Below are 19,915 nucleotides of genomic sequence, written 5' to 3'. Positions count from 1 at the left end.
GGCGGGGCACTGTTCCTCCCACTGACACCAATGATGGGGAACCTTTCCTTCCACTGACACCAGCGATGGGGTACTATTCCTCTCCTAATTCCAAACATCAGCATTGTTTACTCCCAATGAAGCCAGGACATTTTCTTCTCTGACTTCCCGCAGTCCGGCCCCCCTACAGTCTGAAAGACAGTTAACTGGCCCTTTGTTTAGAAAGTTGGAGACCTCTGCTCTTGAGCATAGTCTTGTGCAATGTTTCCTATTTAACTGCTGAAACCAAGGGGCAGGCTCTGAAGGGGGAGAACTTCCAAAAGTGTCAGAGCTGCCCAATGATTAAAACTGGCTTACTCCAAAAGGAAAAAACCCAGATTTATTCCAACAGATCTACAGGAAGTGCCAACTTTTACTACATATATTCAGGCTTCATCTACTGAGTGACAGGGTCTCTTTTAAGAGGATACACAAGAGGTAATAGCTTAAAAGAACCTTGTATTAGTAATGTCATTCCTCATACTGTGTTTGGTGTGCTCGGTGACACTGCCTGTAGGTCAGCATTGGTATTCTAGGTTGGTCTGGCATGTTGATATTGTGGTGTAATAATGCAATCCCTTGAAGGATGCTTGACTCTTGAAGAGATCAATCATTTCACATATATGATTTATATGACTTTTTATGCATTAAAAGAGGGTGCCTAAAATTAAATCCCCTGAAATATGTCACTTATGTTTTACTTGTTTACAATACATGGGTTCATCTGGAAGATTTCCCTTTGGATTTTATTCTGGCTGTTCTTCAGCTATATTTACTTCTTACTTCTCGTATTTGATAACATTAATGACAATCTGAAGCTTTGGAGAGCACTGATGTGAAGTCCTGTACATTAATGCCTTCACAACACCAATTCTTTAATACCCCTCTGTTTGCGCTGTAATGACGTGGTCACTCACACATGCAGAAAAGCATTATCATGTATGTCATATGACAGGTTTGAAAAGTTTTCCATTATGGAGTTAATAATGATCAGTGGAATTTGTACCTGTAAAACATGTCTTCAGTTTATACAACAAAGTTTGCGTGATATCAGGAGCCTTGTAATTTATTATTTATGTTTCCCAATCTAATCGTCAGAAGAAATATATTTGAGTAGACACCTTCCAGTTTATAAAATTTTAATTGCATATCAGAAATACCTGTAGGGAATTACATTTGCACTGCACTGTGATTGCAAAACCCAGCAGTGAATATTTTGTCTGGGGAAGTCAGCCCCATTCAGCAGAAATGTGATTAGATATCTTACTACATACATGAAATTGTTATACAGTTTTGCACATCTCCACTTCTTTATTAGTCAGTCACTTTATGTGATGCGTTTCATAAAAGCGAAAACCATAATCTGGTGTTGAACAGTGCACTGTTTTAGATGCAGAGCAACCAGAGGATTGCCAGGTCAACAATCAAAACTCTGATGGAAAGAAGATGTATGAATAAAAACGCCACTTAGTCTTCTTCTGCAAACCACAAATCCCATAAAAATTCAAATGTAAGGCAGTCAATTTGCTGACCTGTTTTCTGCGTGAACACTTATTCATGCATTATGTATTAATGTGCAACCACAAAGCTTGTCAAATCTTTGCTAGACTGGTATCTGATGTGGATTTTACAATAAACATGGAGGCAGCAGAAGGTGCTAGGTCTAGGACTTTTTTGTTACACTTTGGAAGGCAGCAGTAGTTCCTAGTGGCTGAAATCTTCACATTGAATATACTGTATACCTGTGCATAGTAGTAGCTTAAATAGCTTTTCTTTGTTCTTGAATGTCTAGACTGAAAATGAAGTAAAATGTCCTGTGATTTCACCCAACAGCCTCACTACTTTCCCTCCTTGGTTCTTCCAGTGAACTTACTCACAGGTGTCCACAGTTGGCCAGACAATGTGAAACTAAGAAACAAGCCATCAACAAATTCTGGACTTCACCTTTACCCCCTCTGCCTTGCTGCCCTAGGCACTCCCCTCCCCACAAGTGCTTTATGGTAAATATGGCCATTCTGCTAAGTAGAAATCAAATATACTCGGGTGGACTGACAACTCATGGGGCCCCCGGGCAATAGGAAATCATGGGGCCCCTGTGTCCTTGCCCACACTCAAACCACACCCATAAAAGCCTAAAAAAGGTACCAGGGGCATCTCATGGAGCCCCATACTGACCCCGGGCCCTCGGGCAGTTCCCAAATGGCTAAATGGTCAGTCCGCCCCTGAATATACTATTAGAGTTTTTGTCAGTGTAACCTATTATTTCTTCTAAAGTGGATGGAAGCTACCATATACACTCTATTATCACAGTACAGACTTCTGAGAGTGTAAAAAATACATATAAAATTAATATCCGGTAGTATGATCTAAAGAAAACAAAGGTTAGCAGATAATATAAAAAGAGGCTGCAAGTATATATAGCTACAGTATGTATACCAAACCACACTGACCCCCTCTCTGCAGCTGATACTAACTTTTCCTGTGCTTTCCTATAATTTTGACAGATGCTCTTGCTGTATAATACACCGCAATTCCTGGCTGTCATTTTGACAACTGTTAATTGCTGGCAATAATGGTCAGGTGGCTAAGATGATATTGTTTTTTAAACCACTTGCCACCCCGCTGCTGTACATTGTGATTTGCTTTCTTCCTGCTTGGTCAGTATCATACAGTTCAGCGATCATGTACAGTATTAGCGCTGATCATTGTATTAGTGTAACTATTGATGTCAGTGTCCCTCCAAGCCAGCGTCATCTAGCGCCAGACTGCCCACCACACTATCACAGTCACACTATAAGTCACTGATCACCACTATTACCAGTATAGCGTGACAGCTGCATCATTTTCAGTATCTATACCATAGTTTGTAGATGCTATAACTTTCACACAAACCAATTAATATACACTTATTAGGATTTTTTTTTTTTTTTTTTATACCAAAGACATGTAGTAGAATACATCTTGGCCAAAATAAGAAATTAGATTTTTGATGCATTGGATATGTTTTCTAAAAGAAAGTAGAAAATAATGTTTTCTTCCCCCAAAATTTTCAGTCCTTTAATAGTTTATATAATAAAAAAAAATACCAGTGGTGATCAAATACCACCAAAAGAAGGCTCTATTTGTGTGAAGAAAATTATATTTCACCTAGATACAGTGTTGCATGACCGAGAAATTGCCAGTTAAAGTAGCACAGTACTGAATAGCAAAAAAAATGCTCTGGTCATGAAGGGGGTAAAACCTTCTGGAGGTCAAGTGGTTAAGATGCATCTCTTATGTTCATAATTCTCAAGAAGTAATATATGTTTAAATTTACAGGATAGTGATTTAGAGTATAGCCAGTAGAACAGAAATTAAGTCAGTATCAGGGGAGGACTGACCATTTGGAAACTCGGCACTGCCCGGGGGCCCGGGGTCAGTAGGGGGCCCCATGAGATGCCCCTGGTACCTTTTTCATAGCCTTTTTTGAGTTTGGGCAAGGACACATGGGCCCCATGATCCCCTATTGCCCGGGGGCCCCATGAGTTGTCAGTCCGCCCCTGGTCAGTATATACTACATTTGTCTACTGAAAAAGCACCATAGCTTTAATTCTTCAGTAGGATAGATATACTGTAGATATAATTATGTGAATATAAATTTTTAATTGAAAGGTATACTTTAAATTTAGTTTAAAAAAATGGGAATCCCATGCGTTAATGGGACTCCTCTATTTGAAAACATTAATATGTGAACTGGAGCTGGAACCGTTTGATACAAAGAATTCCATAGAGAATGATTGCATTTTATGGCTCTCAATACTTCAAACTGAACTCCAGGCAGATAAAAAAGAAATGTATTTGAAAAAAAATATTAAATGTTTTTAATGCAGTTAGTGGAAATAATTCTATTTGCCTTGGAATCAGTCTCTTCTAATCCCCTTTACAACAGACTGATAAAAGAAGGGCCAACACCAAAATCTATTCAGGTGTGTTTCGGGAATATGTGCTTCCAAGGAACGTATCGACTGGAGGAGAGAGCAGTGAGAGGAGTTTTTCAGAGCGATTCTTCTCCATTAATGTCTAGACACAGAATGGTGTGGATATGTGAATTTGTGGGATTGCTTAGCTGCAGCAGAGAAAATTCAGGTCATCAACCTGGCTCTGCTTCCTGACAGTGCTGTGTAAAAATCCATTGGTAGGTAAAGCAGCTACTATATATGTGTTTGTACCATGTATTTAGCAGCTTGCGTAGAGTTCAGCTTTAAGTTTTACTGCAAATGGAACAGAAATTTCCAAGAATATCTAAAACACTCTATTGCCCATAGTATCAATGCAGCAGTTTTTGTGAAGCGCAAAGCAATTACTCTGAGAAATGATTTAGCCGTGGGATTGCATACACAGATTTTCTTAGTTATCCCACAGCATTTGTTGGATTTTGCATTGTAAGTTTTATTGATTGAGGTCTGATAATTTTGCCATGCATCACACAACGCAAAAATAGAGATGAACCATACCCCCTGACAGTCCAGATTTCTGTTGGGCAGTCTTGATTTCTGGTAGCCAAATTGGCTCGGATGCTTGGCGGTGGCCATTCTGGATTTGGCCTAATTTGTCCAGATTGTTCGTGCAGCATTATTGGAAAGTATTGGTAAATAGGTTAGATAGGTTAGTGTTAGAGGTTTAGTAAAAACAGAAAGGTAGAAATCTCAGAACAACAATTTTATTAGGTTGCCCATACCCATGTGAACCACCCATACCTGCTGTGCTATAAGGCTTTGCAGTGAAGGAAGTGTGACAGTAATTCACAAAAACACTACTGCATACTCTGGGCCAAAGGTTTGCACTACCAGCATCATCGCATTGTTTATTGGAGTTAGTTCTCTAGCTTTCCTAATTAAACTAGGTTCACCCCCACCCAAAAGGTGACCTTATCCTTGAATGCAGGAATCACTAAATGGTGGACCGCGGGCCAGTTACGGACCAAATCACTGTCCCATCTGGACAAGCCATTTAGGAGCTAGTTCTGTCCCCCTGTCTCCACCGCTGTCAATATAACAGCCAAGTGGAGATCGGGAGACAGGACAGATTGAGAGCCAAAGGTGCACTAGCACTGCATGGAGGGCGGGAGCGGCAGCTTCCTGAGATAACTTTGCAGATTAATTAGTAGGTGATTGGTTGCTAGAACACAGAGCTGTCCTAGCAACCTATCGCCAGCTCGGTAATATGCAAAGATAACTTTGGCAGCTTCCGCTCCTGCCCTCCTTGCAATGCTATTGTGCCTCTCACTCTTGATCTGTCCTGTCTCACGATCTCCACTGTCAGGTAGCGGAGTGAGGGGAGACGAGGACCTGGCTACAAAGGATGGTGGAGCGGGGGATGCTAAAGGTGATGTAAAGGGGCAGGGCACACTACTGTGTGTGTGTGTGTGTGTGGGGGGGGGGTGATGTGAAGAGGCAGGGCACACTGTGTGTGTGTGTGTAGGGGGGTGATGTGAAGAGGCAGGGCACACTGTGTGTGTGTGTGGGGGGGGGGTGATGTGAAGAGGCAGGGCACACTGTGTGTGTGTGTGTGTGTGGGGGGGGGGGGTGATGTGAAGAGGTAGGGCACACTGTGTGTGTGTGTGGGGGGTGATGTGAAGGGGCAAGACAAAGTACTGTGTGTGTGTGTGTGGGGGGGGGGGGGGGGTGATGTGAAGGGGCAGGGCACACTACTGTGTGTGTGTGTGTGTGTGTGTGTGGGGGGGGGGGTGATGTGAAGGGGCAGGGCACACTACTGTGTGTGTGTGTGTGTGTGTGGGGGGGGGGGTGATGTGAAGGGGCAGGGCACACTACTGTGTGTGTGTGTGTGTGTGTGGGGGGGGGGTGATGTGAAGGGGCAGGGCACACTACTGTGTGTGTGTGTGTGTGTGTGTGTGTGGGGGGGGGGGGGGTGATGTGAAGGGGCAGGGCACACTACTGTGTGTGTGTGTGTGTGTGTGTGTGTGTGGGGGGGGGTGATGTGAAGGGGCAGGGCACACTACTGTGTGTGTGTGTGTGTGTGTGTGTGTGTGGGGGGGGGGTGATGTGAAGGGGCAGGGCACACTACTGTGTGTGTGTGTGTGTGTGTGGGGGGGGGGGGGTGATGTGAAGGGGCAGGGCACACTACTGTGTGTGTGTGTGTGTGTGGGGGGGGGGGTGATGTGAAGGGGCAGGGCACACTACTGTGTGTGTGTGTGTGTGTGGGGGGGGGGTGATGTGAAGGGGCAGGGCACACTACTGTGTGTGTGTGTGTGTGTGTGTGGGTGTGGGGGGGGTGATGTGAAGGGGCAGGGCACACTACTGTGTGTGTGTGTGTGTGTGGGGGGGGGGTGATGTGAAGGGGCAGGGCACACTACTGTGTGTGTGTGTGTGTGTGTGTGTGTGTGTGTGGGGGGGGTGATGTGAAGGGGCAGGGCACACTACTGTGTGTGTGTGTGTGTGTGGGGGGGGGGTGATGTGAAGGGGCAGGGCACACTACTGTGTGTGTGTGTGTGTGTGTGTGGGTGTGGGGGGGGTGATGTGAAGGGGCAGGGCACACTACTGTGTGTGTGTGTGTGTGTGTGGGGGGGGTGATGTGAAGGGGCAGGGCACACTACTGTGTGTGTGTGTGTGTGTGTGTGTGTGTGTGTGTGTGGGGGGGGGGGTGATGTGAAGGGGCAGGGCACACTACTGTGTGTGTGTGTGTGTGTGTGTGGGGGGGGGGGGTGATGTGAAGGGGCAGGGCACACTACTGTGTGTGTGTGTGTGTGTGTGTGTGTGTGTGTGTGGGGGGGGGGGTGATGTGAAGGGGCAGGGCACACTACTGTGTGTGTGTGTGTGGGGGGGGGGGGGGGGTGATGTGAAGGGGCAGGGCACACTACTGTGTGTGTGTGTGTGGGGGGGGGGGGGGTGATGTGAAGGGGCAGGGCACACTACTGTGTGTGTGTGTGTGTGTGTGGGGGGGGGGGTGATGTGAAGGGGCAGGGCACACTACTGTGTGTGTGTGTGTGTGTGTGTGGGGGGGGGGGGTGATGTGAAGGGGCAGGGCACACTACTGTGTGTGTGTGTGTGGGGGGGGGTGATGTGAAGGGGCAGGGCACACTACTGTGTGTGTGTGTGTGTGTGTGTGGGGGGGGTGATGTGAAGGGGCAGGGCACACTACTGTGTGTGTGTGTGTGTGTGTGTGTGTGTGGGGGGGGGGGGGGGAGTGATGTGAAGGGGCAGGGCACACTACTGTGTGTGTGTGTGTGTGGGGGGGGGGTGATGTGAAGGGGCAAGGCACACTACTGTGTGTGTGTGTGTGTGTGTGTGTGTGTGTGTGTGTGGGGGGGGGGGGGTGATGTGAAGGGGCAGGGCACACTACTGTGTGTGTGTGTGTGTGTGTGTGTGTGTGTGGGGGGGGGGGGTGATGTGAAGGGGCAAGGCACACTACTGTGTGTGTGTGTGTGTGTGTGTGTGTGTGTGTGTGTGGGGGGGGTGATGTGAAGGGGCAGGGCACACTACTGTATGTGTGTGTGTGTGCTGGGGCAGGGATAGTAATGTAAAGTGGCTGTACAGACTACTGAGTGTGTGTGGTGATGTGTAGGGGGAAGAAAGGACTAGTGGAGGGGTGATGTAAAGGGGCAGAGCATGCATCTCTGTGTGTGTGGGGTGCAATGAGGGGTGATGGGGGCAGACCACTGTGTGTGTGTGTGTGTATGGGGGGGTGATGTAAAGGGGGCAGAAAAGACTACTGGGGGTGAAGTAAAGGGGCAGAGCACACTACTGTATGTGGGGGGTATAAATGGGGGGTGATATGAATGGGGCAGAGAGGATTAGTGGGGGGGGGTGATGTACAGTTGCAGAGCATGCTACAGTATGTGTGGGGGGGGGGGGTGGAGGTGAATGTGAAGGGGGCATAAAGGACTACTGGGGGGGGTGATGTAAAGGGGCAGAGCACATTACTGTATGTGAGGGTAGGGGGAAGGAACTGAAAAGACCACTCAGAGGAACAGCACAATACTGTGTGTGTGTGTGTGGGGGGGGGGGGGGGGGTGAGGGGGCAGAGGACACTACTGTGTGTGTGTGTGTGGGGGGAGGGGGTGAGGGGGGCAGGGGACTGTACTGTGTATGTGTGTGTGTGCGTGTGGGGGGGGGGCGAGGGGGCAGGGGACACTACTGTGTGTGTGTGTGGGGGGGGGGGGGTGAGGGGGGCAGGGGACTGTACTGTGTATGTGTGTGTGGGGGGGGCGGGAGGGGGCAGAGGACTCTACTGTGTATGTGTGTGTGTGTGTGTGCGTGTGGGGGGTGAGGGGGGCAGGGGACTCTACTGTGTGTCTGTGTGTGTGTGTGTGGGGGGAGGCAGAGGAGGACAGTTCTGTGGGGTTGGTGATATGAACATGGATTCAGAACACTACTGTGAAGGGCAGAGGAAACTGATGTAAGAACGGGATTGTGATTTAAGAGGAGAGGGGGCTGTGATGTGAAGGACCTGATTCATTGGACAAACATGTGATTCAGACCTCTACTGGAAGAAAGGTTTACTGATCAGACCTCCGCGAATTTTAATTAAATACCCCTGCTTTGAAGGATCAATACACATGGTTCCAGGTTTGCATATACATGAATCTCTGAATGTAGATCAAGTGCATATATCTAAAAATAATAGAGCATTCTTCTTTAAAATAGGTAATGAAAGCGGTATAATAATCTTACAAATTCATCTGACCACTCGTCAGTCTCATCATCTTGTGGACCTAAAGATAAGACAGATAGAACATTTAGGACTTTAATAATTAAAAAAAAAAAATGAATGTTAATATATGATCTTTAGAAAAAACTCTGCTTTTACCTGTCACATAGTCTCTTTTTGGAACACTTGGTGGCGGCTTGTTTGTTATTCTGTAGAGAGACATATTTAATTAGAAATCAGCTTATAATACTGTAGTGAGATTCTCTAGATCAGCCTTTCTTAACCAGGGTTACTCCCGAAGTTCCAAAGGGTTCCTTAAACAGTGACCAATATTTGATATAATTCTTCAACGCCCATTTACGTTAACCAGTGTAAGGGATCACTTCTACAATGACTGGCAGTGCAAGGTGGCACTTCTCCATTGGTCATTCGTGTAAGAGGATACTACATACTACAATTGTGATAGTCTATGTTTATTTTTTGGTCATTTTTTATTATTACCTTTATTTCATGAACACAATTCAAAATAATTTTGTCATATAGAGCTAATGTACCTTGAATTGTAGATACAATTCTTAACAGGGTTTCCCTGGGAGGGGAAAATTATTTCAAGGGTTCCTCCAGTGTTAAAAAAGTTGAGAAAGGCTGCTCTAGATATATAAACTAGGACACACAGCCTACAATACAGTCAATAGGAATGCTCAGAAAAAAGCCAGCATATTAATGTGTCATAAAGTGCACAAAGCATAGAAAATGTTAGGTGGGGTTGGAAGGTGGTGAAGGAGTCATAAGGAGGTGAAGTTGTTGGTTTTCATTATTGGATCCTGCAGGCATACAAAAACTTTTGGCATTCACAGTTTCACCCCTCTGCTAGGATCACCTCCTTCACACAGAGCATGTTATTGTTTATTTGGTGGGGAGGAAGAAAAAAGTGTGACTGAACACTATACATTGTGAGCTGTGAATTGGTAAAGGCTAGCCTACTAAAAGTAAAGGGCAACTTTGTCAAATGGTAAATTCAGCTGCATTCGTTAACACAAGCCAACACACATTTGGAGGCCTTAAATGTTAGATCTGTTCCTGGGTAAACGGATTTAAAAATGGCACAGATTTTTCCCTATCCACTTTAGTTTTTGAGATACAGCATAAATGCCATATATGACTCTTCACTCTGGTCACCTGTCAATCAGGGTATTTTAATGTAGTGTTTTATTTAGTCTCCTTGTACGAGGGGCATTCAAATCAAACCGGGACTTTTAATTTTACAGGTATAAAAAGGGAAGCTAGCATGGCAGTACTACACAAAGTAGTAAGTGGCAAGTGTGTCCTATTACTGATAGGCAGCATACATGTCAAAAGCCAGTCCAGAGACCGTTAATCAAGATGGCAGACAACAGTGTTAGTGTATGCATGGAACAGCGTGTGCTGATGAAGTTTCTTGGTAATGAAGGCATAAAACCCACAGATATCTACAGAAGACTTCACGCACAGTACGATGGTTAGACGCTCAGCTGCAATAAGACTTTTGAATGGTGTAAACGTTTCAAAGATGGCCATATGTCCGTCAGTGACGATCCCTGCTGTGGTGGTTCCCAGCCCACAAGCAGTCATTCCTATGAAAATTCAGCACGTGGAACACCTGATCCTGAATAATCAACCCAAAACCTGTCGTGCAATTGCACAAGAGACAAATCTTTCTGTGGGAATGGTGAACACAAACATTACCATTTTCGAAAAGGGTGGTGCCACTATCAACAGTGAATATTACGCTCGTGTTCTGAGTGATGTGCATACACATTTACGGAACAATTGGCCTGGTTTGATCATTAAGGGCATCCTGTTTCTCCAGGACAACGCACAAGCTCCTACTGCTCACCACACTATGTGAACATTACAGCAACTTGGCGGGGAGGTATTGCCACATCCCTCTTACAGCCTGGCTGTCGCTACGAGTTCCTTGGAAGTCAGCATTTTAGCACTGATGACAAAGTGAAGCAGGCTGTCCTAGCATGGTTCAGATGTACTGACAAATCTTTCTATGCCAAAGCTTTCCAGGCAGGCCAGTTAAACACTGCGATAAGTGTTAATGCAGCAGGGGAGTATGTAAAAAAATAAATGCAGTTTCCACTTCTTGAAATTTGTTATTTTATTATATAAACTCAAAAGTCCCGGTTTGACTTGAATGCCCCTTGTAGCATGAAAGAAACATAAAAAGTAATCTTAACCTCTACAGTGCTTGATCTGCAAAAATTAAACACTAGGAGTGGTAATATACACACGGCTCCTATATGATCCTGCATTGATGTGCAATTCCTACAGCCTTATGCCCAGGGCATGCAGTTTCGGTTGCCGGGCAAGAGGTTTTTCTTTGTATGTAGCCCTGCTGCGGGCAAGCAGCAGGAATTAGAACCAACGGTCGGCTCTCTTGTAAAAGAAATCCAAGCAGCAAACTAGCCACTGGATCGCTTTTCCAAGTGGTGGAGGGGACATCCCTCCTTCTGCGGGCTGTCCCGTTGCACCAGGACACCAAATCGACTATCCGGCTGACATTAAAGGCAGACAAAGACCGGAACCGCCTCTATGATATAGGACACAGGAAGCGATGAGCATATATCACTTCCAATTTCCCCAGATGTAAGCGGCATCATTTTTAAAAATGGAAAGTTTTTGATCACACCAATCTTTGATCACACCGTGATCAAACGCTTTTAAGGGCAGAGGAGGGATCTGGGGTCTTATTGACCCCAGATCTCTCGATAAAGAGCACCTGTCACTGCCTATTGCTGTCACATGGGATGTTTACATTCCTTGTGAAATCAATAAAAGTGATCAAAAAAAGAAAAAAAATTTAAGTAACAGTGTTAAAATAAATAATTTAATTTTTTTTTAAAAAAGCATCCCCGTCCACACGTGGAAAGGCGAACGAATGCGACAGTCCTACACACAAGCAAATAGCAATCTTCCCACACATGTGATGCATCACTGAGAATGTCAGATCATGGGCAGCACCAGACCGCTTCTGTAAATCTAAGGTGGTAACCTGTAAAGGCTTTTAAAGTGTGGTTTTTGGATAGTAAAATTTGCGTTGTTTGTTGCCGCTGCATGGGCATACGCAATTTTAAATTGTGACATGTTTAGTATCTATTTACTCAGTGTAACATAATCTTTTATATTTTACCAAAAATTGGGTTTAGTATTGTGTTTTTTGCATTGAAAGGAAAAAAAAGTTTTTTTTCCAAAAAAAAATGTGGTTGAAAAACTGCTGCGCAAATACAGTGTTACATAAAAAATTGCAAAACCAACCAATTTATTCTCTAGGGCCTCTGCTTTACAAAAAAATGTATGGGGGTTCTAAGAAATTTTCTAGCAGTTTAAGTCGCCATAAAGCCCCTTTCGTCTTTAAAAGCCCCAGACTTTCCTAAAAGCACCTCTGCCTAATAAAAAACATCAACGCTTCATATTTTCCTTCCTGGCAAATTTTTTTTATCATCAGGACAAGTAGATTGGGACCCTGATTTACCCTTTAGAACTTACCCTTTAGAATCCAGTGTTTTCCATGTAAAATTACAGTTGGACGTACGCAAACACTCGCACTATATCTGCTAACTTGTACACAAAAACACAAACTAGGTAGCAGAAGAACAAGTTGATCAGCAAGATCTTTTAAAAAACTAACTAAAAATTATATAATTTGACCATATCTAAGAAACTAGAGCTGATGCAGTCTGGTCAATGTATTTTCTGAATCAGTGCCCCAAGTACCCAAAGAGTAGGTTTAAAAAGCAAGGCACCAAGAAAAAAGATTTTTTTTTTTGGGCGGTGTAATCAAAGCCAAGCCCCATTAGGCCTCATCTTTTAAAGCAAGCCTGTTGTCTCCTGGAACTTAATAAACCAATATCATATAAAAATCCTAATGAGCACCCTTTTATAAAAATTCTGACTTCTGTCAGCATAGTAAAGCCCCACGTATTTCTCTTTAGCCTCCTGCACCTCACCATTGGCCCATGAAACCATCTGAAGTGCTGGTGCAAATACGAAGTAGTGGAAGTTAGGAGGGACTTAGCTTCATATTACCATAGAATAAAGAATCCTCAATTTTGGGGTGTTCATGAAGATGATTTAAGTTAAACGCAGAAAAAAGCACTGGACTTTACTTATGATAACAGTTTATGAAGTTTCAGAGACAAGAGTAAAATCCTTAACATTTTGCATTTAGTTGGACTACTGCCTACAAAGTCTACTGGCTTTCATTTTTTTGCTGGCACTCAAGAGAGCTAAAGCCCAGAAGATAAAAATATAATTTTCATGTGAACAAGTAAAAATATTGTGGGTGATGTGCTTAGTGGTTCAGAGTACCACTCCCATTGTGGCCACCTTGATCTCACTCACGGTGGAGCATAACAGCCTGACAAGGGACTGCAGTCCTGGTGTATTCTCAATAACGGATTGAGGATTAAGGTTAGCAAAGGCTGCCTGTGGTCTCTGCTCCTCATGTAAGGGGGACTTTGATGGAGACCCTGATGTCAGGGGGGACTCTGATAGGGGCCCTGATGTCAGAGGAGACTCTGATGAGAACCCTTATGTAGAGGGGAACTCTGATGTAAGGGGGACCCTGGTGGGGATTTTTTTTGGCCCACAAATATTTATAAAATACATAACATAGCCACTGTGCTGAAAAGTTTGGAGTCCCTTGTTCTAGAAGTAACCCAGGGTAGAAGGTGCTACACAAGTAAAGATTACATTTTACTTCCATCAGTGTAAAAAAATAAATGAAAAATCAACCACGCTTGTATAGGTAGTGTCTTGTTTTATCAGGCAGAAAGACCAGCAAGGCAAACCAATTTTGCATGATAATAGTAGCTGCTTGTTATGGGGGCACTCAGAAGGAGGGAAGAGCCAGGAGTGCCAACAGGGGAGCTTGGAAGAGGAGGATCATTGCTACTCTGTGCAAAACCATTTCGCGGAGTAAGTATGTATATGTTTGTTATTTTAAAAAAAAATTCCTTTACAATCACTTTAAGCATTTCAGGCTTCCTGATAGAACCTGAATTAGCAAGTGTTTACCTAGAAATGTCTCTGCTTGAAATATGGACATTTGACAGACAAGTTACCAGCATTGGTCGATATACTGTACTAATGTGGCCTTTCTCAACCTTTTTACCATGGAGGAACCCTTGCTATAACTTTCTAAGCTCATGGAACCCTTTTGCTACATCAAAAGTTCACAGTACATTAGTGTGATGATAAATTAAAAGAATACTCCTTACATTTGTAGTCATAAGGAAGAATCCTCCCCTTATAAGTATCTAGAAAGATCATTGTTCATAGTGGTTCCTCAACTGAGAGGCAGAAGTTGTTCACAATGCAAAGAACCCCTAGCAACCTATGGAGGACCCCTAGGGTTCCATGGTACCCTAGTTGAGAAAGGCTGGACTTGCATATGGATAGACAAATCTGTTCCCTTTAAAGGAATCCCAACATCCCATATTGTTTCTGTCATTTTTTTCTACCACTCAACCTGGGTACATGGGTATTTTTTTTGTTTAGCCAGCAGGCAGATTGTTCCATCCACAGAAATGAGGTGGATGAAGGAATTCCCTCAATGAGGCATCATATTTTGACCGCTGCACCCACCACTGTCAGAATGCATTGATCAAGAGCTGCAGCTGCTGATCCTGAAAAGTTTTCCAGCAATGATCGAAATTTGACCAGTCCTGGCCTGTACATTTTTTTTTCTACTATGAATGCTATTTTTTCTGCCTTATCGATAAAGTAAAACAACAAGAGTTAGAACATTGTATCATTGGCATGTATGTATTCAAAGCTCTATAGAGTTCTTTTGTAATGTGCCTCCATGTCTTCCCATCCCATCTTACCATGTTATTGTGAGTCATAACCACTATGCTCCAGTACCCTCCATGGACTGTCTTCGGTGTTTGTCCAAAATCACATGGCTTATTGCCATTGACCTTGAAGGAGAGATTATGCCTGCATGTCTGATGGCTGTCCCAAGTTTCCGACCATCTCAACACAGATACTCACATACACTATCTTGCCAAAAGTATTGGAACACCCCTCCAAATCTTTGGATTCAGGTGTTCCAATTACCTCCATGGCCACAGGTGTATAAAATCAAGCACCTAGGCATGCAGACTGCTTCTACAAACATTTGTGAAAGAATGGGTTGCTCTCAGCAGCTCAGTGAATTCAAGTGTGGTACCGAGATAGGTTTCCACCTGTGCAATAAGTCCATCTGTGAAATTTCCTTGCTACTAAATACTCCACGGTCAACTGTTAGTGGTATTGTAACAAAGTGGAAGCAACTGGGAACAACAGCAACTCAGCCATCAAGTGGTAGGTCAGGTGAAATCACAGAGCGGGGTCAGCACATGCTGAAGTGCACAGTGCGCAGAAGTCACAGAGTCGCAGAGTCAATAGCTAAAACACCTCCAAACTTCATGTGGCCTTCAGATTATCACAACAACAGTACGTAGAGAGCTTCATAGAATGGGTTTTCATGGCCAAGCAGCTGCACCCAAGCCTTATATCACCAAGTGCAATGCAAAGCATCAGATACAGTGTTGTAATGCACACCGCCACTGGACTCTAGAGCAGTGGAGATGTGTTCTCTGGAGTGACAAATCACGCCTCTCTCTCTGGCAATCCGACAGACGTGTCTGGGTTTGGCGGTTGCCAGGAGAACGGTACTTGCCTGATTGCATTGTGCCAAGTGTAAAGTTTGGTGGAGGGGGGATTATGGTGTGGGGCTGTTTTTTTAGGGGTTGGGCTTGGACCCTTAGTTCCAGTGAAGAGAACTCTTAAGGCATCAGCATACCAGGACATTCTGGACAATTTCATGCTCTCAACCTTGTGGGATGAGTATGGTTTTGGCCTCTTCCTGTTCCAACATGACTGCGCACCAGTGCACAAAGCAAGGTTCATAAAGATATGGATGAGCGAGTTTGGGATGGAGGAACTTGAGTCCTGACCTCAACCCGATAAAACACCTTTGGGATGAATTAGAGCGGAGACTGCAAGCCAGGCCTTCTCTGCTGACATCAATGCCTGACCTCACATATGCGCTTCTGGAAGAATGGTCAAACATTCCCATAGACACACTCCCAGCTCTGACAACCAAACCTTGTGGACAGCCTTCTCAGAAGAGTTGAAGCTATTGTAGCTGCAAAGGGTGGGCCAACTCAATATTGAACCCTACGGACTAAGACTGGGATGCCATTAAAGTTCATGCATGTGTAAAGGCAGGTGTCCCAATACTTTTGGCAATATAGTGTATGTTTTATCAGTATGTAGGGAACTGTTATTTTATACACTAGTTGTGGTATGTTTACATCCATATACAGCCACTACCATAGAGGTCCCATTACAGACAAGTCCCTGGGTGTGCTTCCTGCCCCTACAAGGAGGTCAAGAAACCCCAGGATGTTATATAGTTTGTTTTCCAGGAAGTATCAGGCAGAGGGTGCCAGCCTGCCATGTGCTATGTATCTGGGGAGAACTGTATGGGGATTCTGTGAGTAATGATCCAGATTAACAAGGCTGCTATCCATCTAGTTGTTACTGAAGCAGATTAGGTCTGCCTCTGTTATATTTCAACTTCTGTATAGGAACCCCAATATCTCTGTAAGAGAGAGATTTGTGGTTCATTATCATTATTCTATTTACACACTGCAGAATCCTTATAGTTGTCTATATATATATATATATATATATATATATATATATATATATATATATATATATATATATATATATATATAGATCAGTGTTTTCACCTGCATAAGACTGTCAGGTGAACTTTCTGTTAATTGCAGTGTATCTTTGCAGCCTCTTTGCTTAAAGCCATAACATCCTTATTGGTCTGGATCTCCTTTTAGCTAGAATTAGCATAGGGAGTGTTGGATAGATTAGGCTAGAGGTAGGTTAGGCTTCCGACGGCCACTTAGACAGATAGAGGCCCGGTTGCAGTGACAGCCCAGTTTAGGGATAGGGACTAAGAGTAAGGATAGATAGGGCATTTTAGCCTTTTAGGTGATGCATCGCTGATCTTAAGACAAGCAGTGCAATCATCCGCATGTTACTTGGACGCCATCACAGCCTCTAAAGTGGAAGCGTGCATCTTATTGACTCTCACCTCTCCAGGGGCCCCTGCAACCGGACAGCGCTATAACCCATGGTTGGAGGTATTCTGTATACTACATGCACATATACCCGGGTATAATTGCAACCTCCCAATTTATGCTAAATTGTAATTCCTGAATGTTATTCTTATGCATCCTGTTTTATATGGCTGCTTTATATAAACTTTGCATTATTCTCATACAGGTGTGGTAACATGTTTTCATGTTAGAAATATGAGCTGGGTGCATTAATACTGCTATGTATAGTTACTTTAAGTTGTCTACCTGTTACATTCCTAGAAAGGGGTGAGTCTCCTCAATTGCATGATCCCTATTCTAGGTGGAGGCACTGCCATTTGTATTATCACAACCCCCTCTTCCATATAGCGAAGGCTCAGGATTGCCTACTCATATACAGGTTAGCGCCATAGCTTGTTTGGTGTGGGCCATTTCACATAACCCCCCCCAAAACAGGGCTACAAGTATAAATAATAATGGTTGTCAGAGCTGCTGAAGGTTGGCCTTTCTACAATTTACATCACATGAATACTTCTTGGCTACTTCATCCTATATCAAGGTTACCAACGTCCAGTTGTGAGTTATTCAGTATAAATAATGCTTACTAATGACACTATGCATTGCCTTATTTTAAAGGAAACTTTTAAATGACAGTGGTTGATTCACCACCAGTGAATCGTCTAAATCAGTCACATTCACTGCTGTATAAATAAGCCCTTGATTTCATTCGTAAAAACCACATTTACAACCACATTTTCTTATGTAGGAATCTGAATGGAGCTACATTGCTGTCTATGGAGACATTCACACACGTGTGTAAATGTACTGTGTTTAGATCCGTAACACAAAATCCAGAAATCTGTCTGAGGACATGTCTATACACATATAACCAGGGGCGGACTGACAACTCATGGGGCCCCCGGGCAATAGGGGATCATGGGGCCCCTGTGTCCTTCCCCAAACTCAAAAAAGCCTATGAAAACGGTACCAGGGGCATCTTATGGGGCCCTCTACTGACCCCGGGCCCTCAGGCAGTGCCAGAGTTTCCAAATGGTCAGTCCGCTCCTGCATATAACATTGAAGAAAAAAAGAACAGGACAATTTTTACGTATTAAAATAGATCTATTTACTGATCATTGATGCAGCATCAGTAAAATGTTTAAGGCTGTAAATATTGCCTTACTTTGAAGCTGAAGTCCAGCCTCACCTTCATCCATGAACAGTTGTACATTCTCCTCTCCTGTTCGGAAATTAATTTCTCTGATTTCCCTGCACCTTGTGAGCTGCCCCATTTCCTGGATGGAAGACATCCAGCATCATTTAGAACTTTCCTCCCCAGCCTTAGTGTCTCAGGCCTACCCCCTTTCATTTGTTGGATTTTAGTTCTTTCAATCATGAAGGCTGAGCATCACGTGGGCATTAGATTGGCTTCCTGTTTTCAGAGAGTACAGAAGTCTGTCAGCCCCTCCCTCCAGGCATGATCTGTCTGCATTGCACAGAGAAGCACAGAGGCCCAGTGATTATGTCTTTGACTCTATAATAAGGTATGTAATTAAAAGGTTTTATTTAATTATTTCATTAGCATGTTGATGAGGGGGCCAGAATCAGGAAAGACAAAATATAAGCAGATTAAATTCCAGGTTTAAATTAACAAATGAAAATGCTTATTTTCTCCCTATTTTCCAACAACATACTTCCTAAGAGTGACAGTGTGTTTATACTTGAAAATGAGAAAAAAAAACCCCAAAAAAACAAAAAACACACACAAAAGGGGAAGTGGATTGGAATATAAAGCAAAGCACATCACATCAGTATTAACAGGCAAAGCAAACATAGGCAATCACTGAGCAGATTGAGGGAGCATGCAATGATTTCCATACCGATCCCATGCATCTTTCCCAGTCTTACAAAATAACGCCACTTGATCATTTTGGAACCTAAACATTGTGAAAGGACAGAGCCCAAGATAGGAGAGAGATTGATCACATTATAGATTAACATCAGCAAAATAAATCACAGCAACAAGTACATCAGTGGTTTTTAATTACTACCAGCAAAAAATTGGTATATTTTTGGTTTTATAATTTGGAGAGTTTGGGAATACAATCTTGAGAAGAAGAGAGAGAGGAGCCTCCAAGTATAAAACTCTAAACAAATTAATTGCACACCAAAATTGGCAATAATCATAAAGGACACATCTATCCATCAGTAGGGATGATATCCTTGGTAGAGGTCATAACAATGCTGTGTCTCTCAGTCCTGCTGTCATCGGTTCCAAACATTGGCAGGGAAGATGGACATTTCCTCGAATATCACCAGAAATCTACAGCAGGACTACAAGTATGGGTAATAGAACAGATGTCCAGAATGCTCCCTGTAGCTGAACGATTTCACAAATTGTGCGCCAGGGAGACTTTCTGGATTTATATTGGGAAGCACAGTGGCTAAATGGTTAGCACTTCTGCCTGGAAGTAGGGTCGTTGGTTCGAATCCCAGCCACGGCACCTCCTGCCTGGAGTTTGCATGTTCTCTCTGTGCCTGCGTGGGTTTCCTACGGGTACTCCGGTTTCCTCCTACACTCCAAAGACATGCTGGTAGGTGAATTGGATCCTGTCTAAATTGTCCCTAGTATGTGTATGTATGAATGTAAATTAGGGACCTTAGATTGTACACCCCTTGAGGGTTAGGGACTGATGTGAATGTACAATATATATGTAAAAGTGCTGCGTAAATTGACAGCGCTATGCAAGTACCTGAAATAAAAATAATAAATACCCTGGATACCATCACCAAGAGGCTTAAAATGAAGATATAGAAATGTCCACCATTTTATAATAACCAGGAACCTAATAAGTAATATGTAATAATTGTCAAGTGCGTTGCCAACTGTGGTGTGCAATAAATTTGTTTAAAGTTTTACTCTTTGAGGCACCTCTCTCTCTTCTTCTCTTTTTCTCATGTACACACTGGATTGAGCTTCATGTCCAAGCAAAGGCTGCCATGAATGGATGGACTTTTTAGTGATATTATTTTAACATTGGACTTCATTATTGCGGTGCAGTAGTCCATATTAACATTTAATAGAATACTGGTGG

The 19,915-nt window shown here is 43.6% G+C and overlaps 1 protein-coding gene across 1 annotated transcript in view; it reads right to left on the bottom strand.

The window, feature by feature from the left end:
* The window catches only part of LOC149451707 (B-cell linker protein-like), a 189,684-nt gene that overhangs the window by 33,687 nt on the left and 136,082 nt on the right, over nt 1-19,915 (bottom strand). The window contains 4 exon segments of the mRNA XM_089690287.1: nt 4,512-4,601; nt 8,688-8,728; nt 8,824-8,873; nt 18,701-18,757. Coding sequence (XP_089546413.1) covers nt 4,512-4,601; nt 8,688-8,728; nt 8,824-8,873; nt 18,701-18,757 — 238 coding nt within the window.

This window comes from Staurois parvus, unplaced genomic scaffold, assembly GCF_062004578.1.
Source record: "Staurois parvus isolate SC_StPar_1 unplaced genomic scaffold, SC_StPar_1.0 ptg000525l, whole genome shotgun sequence".
NCBI classification, from domain to species: Eukaryota; Metazoa; Chordata; class Amphibia; order Anura; family Ranidae; genus Staurois; species Staurois parvus.
Note: the sequence above shows the minus strand (reverse complement) of the source record. Positions and strands in the feature narration are given on the sequence as shown.